The 7980-nt window shown below is 45.7% G+C and overlaps 1 protein-coding gene across 1 annotated transcript; it reads right to left on the bottom strand.

Moving 5' to 3' along the window:
• Window positions 1-565: 565 nt before the first annotated feature.
• Window positions 566-6533, bottom strand: CDCA7 (cell division cycle associated 7). The gene is made up of 10 exons (XM_065750375.1): window positions 6470-6533; window positions 5603-5725; window positions 5123-5233; window positions 4134-4385; window positions 3628-3705; window positions 2884-3072; window positions 2420-2560; window positions 1842-1991; window positions 1022-1158; window positions 566-719 (listed from the first exon to the last, which is right to left on the bottom strand). The coding sequence occupies exons 1-10, from the start codon at window positions 6488-6490 to the stop codon at window positions 689-691; spliced, it is 1233 nt and encodes a 410-aa protein (XP_065606447.1). The 5' UTR covers window positions 6491-6533; the 3' UTR covers window positions 566-688.
• Window positions 6534-7980: the final 1447 nt, after the last annotated feature.

The raw sequence follows: 7980 nt of genomic DNA, 5'->3' as shown, positions 1-7980 counted from the left end.
GACAACACAGAACGCAAGAGCCTATTCCTAATTGCTTCTGCTGTAATTTAAATCACTCAGATTCTTCTTTAAAATGGCCAATGCTCATTTCAAGTGTTCTATAAACCCAAACATTAAAGCTTGGAGACTGTTCAACTGCAACCTTTAGGCCTTCTTTTTTGAACTTATGAATTTATTGCTGTTTTGGAGCATTGTTAGCTTCTGTTTGATCGTTTCTGCTCAGTAAGAGTCTATTGCAGCAGAAGTTGTCCAGGAGTTAAGCACACACCTTTCCCCACTTGGTTCTGTGGGGAACAATGCCCTGAACGTTCAGAACATCCATATCTTTTTGTCACCAACTTCAAAGCACAAATAAACTTGCAGTACAGATCAGTGAATGAATAGAACTCCAATGGCTTAAAGTCCCATCTTCCTTTAGGATAAAAAAGTTGTTGGCAGCATCAGTCCCTGCTTTTATATCTCATTTCTTGTTTTACAGAAGTTGTTTAAAAAGAAAATAATAGCAAAGATCTCTATTTAACAGTTTCTCAAAGTATGACTTTGCACAGCAATGTGCCCATTTTTTTTAAAACCCAGAAGGGGAAGGAACCAAGGCACTGGCTTTGTAGTTCCGTTTGATTAAGCAATTCACTGTAGGCAATAACATGGCATTGGTGAAAGAGTATGCAAGTCAAAGGCAGTCACAGCTTCAGTCTTCCATTTCGAGTTCTTGCTTCAGACTGTAAGACAAACAGAAACTCGAGTTAAGTTTATAGCAAAACATTCTGGAAACCCTTTAAACAAATTAGCAGAGGGAACAACAACAAAGAGAGGTCAAGTTAAGAAGCAAAAAAGTGGATATACCATTTATTTTGGGTAAGAACTAACAAGTTAGAAAAGTCTTGTCGAAAAATATCAGATTCAAGACAATGTGGACTGATCCTGAGATATTTGAGCAGTAACTGAGAGCTCTGTTCTCCCAGTTTTCAATTGCTGTCCTACACAGAGCAGAGCCATATTACTGACACAATGGCACACTTACCCTTTCAAGTAGGCATGGACATTGTCATAGCCGTGGTACTTAGCCAGATAGACCAGGACACCTGTAGCACATCTGCCATCTCTCTGTCTGCAAAAACTACAGTTGCAGATTCCACGACAGGGTGGACACTTCCAGGTCTAGATTAAAAACAAAACAAACAAACAAAACAGACAACATCCCCTTTAACTGAACTGCAGCATGATGCACAATTCACAGCCATAGCTTAAAAGAGACTCCTACACCCCACTTAGTCAACATCACTGCTGCAGAAGTTGTCTGACTGGGACAGAAAAGTCCCAGTTTTTCTGTCTGTGAAGTGTTAAACCCTCCTTTGCCTTTCTGGCACATAACCACAGGAAACATTCTACTCCGCTCAGCTCCTGAGCCATTTCCATAGCACATAGCAGCAAGACTGTTTTCTTTGTGATACAATTCCTCGTCAGAGTACATTAAGCACTAATGCAAGACTAAATAGAGAACACTATTCTGAATATACTAGAATATTCTGTCAGCTGCTCTGCTCTCCTAGTTTACTCCTGAAAATAAAATCACAGAAATACAAACTACAGAGAGTTCTAGACAACAACATTCTATCATTCATTCGAATCCTATGAAGGTAAGGTTTAGTGAGCACAGTGGTGATGCACTGACGGTTGGACTAAGTGATCTTAAAAGTGTTTTCCAACCTTCATGATTCTAAGTGCACACTACGTACTACAACACAACTGCAAGCAGTTTCCTTACTAAGACTCTTTAGCTACTAGGAGAGAGGTGCATTTACTACTCCACCAATTTACATCGCTATTAAAAGTTGACTTACTGGATCCAGCAACGATGCTCTGACATCTTCCCCATACCTATTACGGAGACATGGCCCACAGAACTGGCCCCGTATCCCAATGCAATCGGGGTTACGACAGTTGGTCTTGGTGTCTATGGTTTTTTGGCGGCACTGATGACACGTAGATCCCTACAACACGGGGAAAGTAATTCAAGAAACAAATCATTAGAAGTAGATCCTTAGCTGAAGGAATTGGGCACTTAACAAGCAATCTCTCTGTCAGCTAGTAGTGTTCATCCTGAAATAGAAAGCCACCTCACAAACTTCAGACAAGATTCCATCTTCTGTGCCTGTTAACACTCTCATGGGCTGGTATCACAGAGGTACATCAGTTGATCCGGGGTGAGAACATGCCAACTTACACAGTGAAGGCCACTCTGCTGACTCAGGGAAAGATGGCAGATGGCATTCCAGAACCTCAGGCATATTTCTCCCAGAAATCACACCCCTCCTTTCAGTGACAAAGGAGTCTGTTCTATTTCACACTACACCACAAACAGGGAGTAACAAACAGATGATTTCACAAAGTGTATTCCAGCTTCCTGAAATGCACTTACCATGGTCCTGTTGTACACTTTCTCCCTCACAGACCCACAGATGTTATTCAGCTCTTCCTCAGTTATCTCCTCAACCGGTCGCACAACGTGTGGAAGAGCCATAGCACCACGGTGACCCCTCCTGGGAGTTTGGGCATCATGCTGGATAATGAAGACAGTATCGTTAGGATTGAATTCAGCAAGACTTCTACACTAGGCAAGACCCTTCAAATCAATTCTGAAGTCTCAAATATCCATTCTATATTTAAACAAGATAGATAAATCTTTGCAAAGACCTGTGATGCGTATGTTGCTTTAGCATCTGAAATATGACAGATCTAGTGAAACACTACTGGATCTTTCTTACTTCCAGCTGGAGTACAAGAAGAATTCATCCAGGATAATGTGTTCTGAATTATTTCTTATAGGATAGAGAACCATCTCCAGTAGCAATCTGCAACTGGAAAACCAGAACCCCAGCATACCTCCAGGTCCTCATCAGACATCTTTCTCCTTCTCACTAGGAGGTAGCGGTCATCATCTTCCTCCTCTGGTAAAGGAGTAGGAGGGCCTTCAATCAGGGACCTGGATCTCGTGTGAGGCCGAGAACTTCGGTCTGGGTTCCTCCTCAGTGCACTTCTGGGAAGTGAGCATCTTGGAAGTCGCTTTGGCACCTGGTGAAGTTTAAGAAAACCCAATGAAACAACAGCTTCTGTCCTTGCTGTACAGGAATTCCCACACAGAGCAGCAGAACCCACGTCTATGGGAAGTTTCTGCTTACTCACGCAGCTTACGTAGCAGCAAAATCCATTGCATTGCTAATTCAGTACCCTATTACTTTAAGGATCTAGCTAATCCAAACATCAGACTCTTTCCTGAGGCTTCAAACTCAAAGAATATTCAGACTTGAGCTTCAAAGCTTTGGCTGCCCCCCCCCCCCCCTTATCTCTAACCTCTGTATGAATACGTATTTACACAGCAACTCATTTCGTTTTATTGGCCCATAGAGACACTTAGGCCATTGTGAATTCATCTGATCCATTTTATACAGTGGCAAATCAGAAGAAAATTGCACAATGAGGATGTCTGGTTCAGTAAATGATAACACAGTTATGAACTGGACTTTGATTTATGAGGTTTTTTAAGCTTTTTAATCAAGAGCCCTGTACTGCAGTGCAAGAATTCAAGACTCAGAAACCTTAAGGCAAATATGTTAAGTTTGTACTTACGTTATTGGCAGTTGGCAGTGAACGTCTCCCATCAAAGATACCAGAAACATTTTGCAATTCAGCCATTAGTTTTGCAAGCTAACAAAAGAAAGCAGAGCCTTAGAAGGGAGTTTATGTGCTATTACAGGCTATTAGATTAGGGCAATTGGCTAGAATTACAATTGCTTACAGCAAGTGCAGCTATTCTTCAACTTTTGACTTTTATGTCTCATTTTTATGTTCTACTGACTATAGGTAATTTGAAAATACTCAAACTTAATAGACTTCAAGCCTAAACAAAGAATAGGCCTTAAACATACAGATTTTTACTGAAGCATTTCTCTCACAGCCTATGGGCTTTCAAATGCCAGTGGAGGTAAACTACCAGATTCAAGTATTAGGAATGTAAATTCCTCTAAATATATTCACATAATTCCCATCAGCGTTAATCTGAATAACCAAAGAGAGCTCCCAATAGTCAAGGCAGGGGGAAAAGAGGGAAAGCAGGGGACAGGATGAGTACTTGCCATCGCTTTGTTTTCCTTGATGTTTAAAGCTCTTTTTTCTAAGAACAGGGAGCCCTTTTCTTCAGAATCTGAGTCTGAATCTGGAACAGGCATCACATCTTCAGGAAGAGATTCCACCTCAGCCTTCCTCCTTCCAGATCTTCGAGGTGGAAACTTCATGGCTACTTTGAGAGGAACAGTGCACTTCCTCAGTCTCAGAGGTACCCCTCTGTCAGTGCTGACGTTGTTCTCTTCTGAATCAGACTCCAGTTTCTGTTAACAAATCACAATGAAAACACAAAACAGAATGAGTTGTTCTGCAATCAAACAGTCTCACTCCTACTTCTTCTCCTTACTGCTTTTCTTATGACTGATACAAACATCTTCTCCCAGTCAGATGCTAACCAAGTTACTCCTTGCCAGGTTAGGTTCTGACAGGAATTTACTGATGCCAAACACAGCGATATTTCAGTTTGTTCTACTCAATACTGATTCTTGGTATTTTTAACAAACCTACTCTTGCACTGAAGTTAAAAAAGCAGGATTACACCACCTATCACAATTTCTATATCGCTCAAGAGGTACAGCATTCTCTGTTACACCGTGAGAGGCACACATCTGACTGCACATAAGCATATGCAGAGATTTTCCTCAGGTTTGCTAGGGCTCATGAGCTAGCATAACATTTTGCGTTGAAAAAACCAGAAATGTTAAGAGTTTAACAAAAAGCAGCAACCACCAAGAACAGTTTTAACAAGTAGTATATTTTTCAGTCTATACGGAAGACTTTAGTCTGATCTCACACAGCTCAAGAGCTTGGAGGCTTTTCAAGAAGACAAAAATTAAAATCAGAATATGTCTAGTTACACCAACAGTATATTACATTAAATAAGAACATGTTTCTTTCTGACAACGTCTGACTTGGAAGTTGAAGCTGATATTTTTCAATTACATAGAAGAACGTGTGAGGACCCAAAATTAAAGTTGCAAAATGAAATCAGCCATCTTACCAAGACACCTTCAATTTTCTTTTCTGAAAAGCCACAGAAGGATTCATCGCCAGAGGATTCATGAAAAATTTTGGCCAGTTCTCCTCTAACACTTGACCTCAACTTGCGTTTCTGCAAAGAATAAAATACCCTTAACTTTAGTTGGGCAAAAGCAATTTGCATTTACGACTGAAATGCAAGCAAATGGCTTTTTTAATTAAAAAATAGTAATAGCTAAGGGATTTGCAGGCAGCTTCAGAACTGCAGTTGCAAGCTACTAAGCACATTGGCTTAGGTGATGTCTCACAGGTTGCTCATCTGTTTCCACCACCTAGCAGCTGGGATCACAAGCGAGTAGTGACACAGAAATACAGCACACAGCACAGACCTGTAACTGCTGTACAATACATAAGCAGAGCATACAGCATTTGTCAAACACCAACACGCAGGTCTTCACTAGCACCGCTCCTCCACATTTATCTGCTCCAGTCCTGTACTCACCGTGTTAGCGAAGTTGTCGGAACCAAAACTGTCACAACTGTCGTCAGAGGATGAGGACGTCTCCATGGGAATAAGCTTGTTATTCCGGAACGTGGTGAAGGTTCTCCTTCCACAGCAACGGCGCTGTGAAAAAAGAGCCAACCCCGTTAGTGATGGGCAGCAGCTGTATGGCACAGCGGCGGGACGTGCCCCTGCATACCCACCTCGGAATACCTGTCACGTGCGAACACAGCAGAATCAACACCATTAAACAAACACCACCAAAGTTACAGTGGGAACAGGTTCTAGCCTGATAAGATTTCAGATCTTTCTACAGGACAGCTTCATTCGCTCTTCACAAAACACTTCTTTTAGTTCTTCGCAATCAAGCGGGAACGTACACGGACATCGTATTAGTCCCCGCTCCTTACAGCCGGGGCTAGAAACGTGCACATAAGCGTCAGATCAAGACATGCTTTGCTTGACCAAGTACTTTTAGCTCAACTCAAACATTAATCACACCGACTACTTGAAACACAGCGCTCCAACAGCGACCAGCACGGTCCTCCTCGCAGGACCCCCCCACCCACCACCGGAAGGGCCGCACACACCGCATCTGGACCACGGCCCGGCCGGGGCCAACGAGCACGGTGCAGGCTGCGTTTCCTCCCGCCGCGCTAAACCGGAGCTGTCCAGCGAACCCCCTCCACCCCGCCCCGCAGCAGCCCCGACGGCCGCCGGACTGGAGGGGAAGCACAGGAAAGGCCGATCCTCTGCGCAGCCCCGCGGCCGGGGATGCCAGCAGTCGCGGCCCCAATCAGCACAACGTTCCCCCCGCTCTGCTTTCCTTTGCTTTGCTCTGCCCCCCCCCCCCAGGGCAGCGCTCACCTGCGGGCGCGGCGGAGCCATGCTGCCGGCGAGACGAACGGCGGGAACTGAAGGTTCGCGCCAAAGTGGCTGAAACAGAAGGGGGCGGGGCTTAGCGGCGCCTTTCCCGCGCTGCCGCCCGCGTCCTGGCAGATGCATCCGATATCTACGGAACCCAGCACCTCGCCCCCCCTCCCTGCCCCCATCGCGCAGCACGGCGGAAAGAACGGAGGGTACCTCTCCGAGCCCCCCAGAGAGCCCGATGCGAGGGACTCGCTGATTTTTTTTTTCCTCCTGGAGGTGCGGGGTTTGTGGACCTGCAAGGACCTGGCCGCGTGGCGCGAAAATCTCCTGGCCGGAACTCTGCGGGATGCGCGCGGCAGAGGGGCGGGACCGGGGATGCTCGCGTGGTCTGCTGCGCTTTTATTTTTAACTAATGCTTTTTTTTTCCCCACCGTTGTGGGAAAAAATCATCGGAATCAAAAACAAAAAAAATTAAAGAGCGTCACGCAACTGCTAGTTTTCAAAGGCTGGGGAGAGGGGTGCGAAGGGCTTCTTATACGTGCCGCCCGTATCTGCGTGCAGTGCAGAAACGGTGGTAAACAAACCCACAGTCACTCTAAACTCTTCTATGTAATGCTGCAGACTCGCGTTGAATCGAGCACGGCCGTTTCGTGCAGCAAAATGATTGCTGTGCGGACGGATTTTGGCAGCCAGGGTCGGGCGAGGCCCTGGAAGCTGTACGGGATTTGCAGCCCCGCTGCTTGCAGTAATCCTGCCTTTATCCTGCCCCTGAGTAAGGCACCTGCTCGGCGGTGCCGAGGGCTGCCTAGCAGCAGACATGGCCCAAGTCAGACACGAGAGAAGCAGCCCCGCACGTGCTGTGAATAGCTGCGAAAGAATAGGCACCAGCCCTGCCCAGTGTTTGTGTTCACTATGGGCCATAGTCTCCCTGTGTGAAAGCAGCTCCGCTTTCATTCAGCCCGTAATTACAGCCTTACCTGCACAGTGCACAAAGCCAGGGGACACCGCCCAGAGCGGCCACCCTGGCAGCTTCCATCCAGCTCAAGGCAGGGTATGTCCCATGCAGCCACAGGCTTTGCTTCTTCCAGAAAAAAAGATCACAAATACTGTACAGTTTCTCAATGGCAGCAGCTCTTGATGACATTCTGAGCCGTGAGAGTCGGGATTTTACTAGAAAACCATGGTGTAAAATGTTATGGGGCTAGCTGAGCCCATGCTTCAGACTGCAGCTAATTTTCCAATTAATGCTTCATGGAAACAGCGTTCTCCAAGCCACATATGTAATCAGTCGGCTTTAAAATGTATTGGCCCGAGCAGGGACTCTGTGGGGAAAGTGGCCAGGAGATGGGGAAGCCATTTGGCAGTGGGGCTGCAGCCCTGCTTGGTGAGACAGTGAAATAAATCGATGCACTGAGCTCCTGCAGCCCTGAAGGGATGCTTGCTGTTACACGGGTGAAGGAGGATGGCCGCTTTTGTAGATTTATACCTAGACCTCTGCGTGCTTGCTG

The sequence above is a fragment of the Cyrtonyx montezumae genome, unplaced genomic scaffold (assembly GCF_038088225.1).
Source record: "Cyrtonyx montezumae isolate F1298 unplaced genomic scaffold, pur_monq_1.0 scaffold_7, whole genome shotgun sequence".
Taxonomy (NCBI): domain Eukaryota; kingdom Metazoa; phylum Chordata; class Aves; order Galliformes; family Odontophoridae; genus Cyrtonyx; species Cyrtonyx montezumae.
This window is presented reverse-complemented; position numbering and strand designations above follow the sequence as displayed.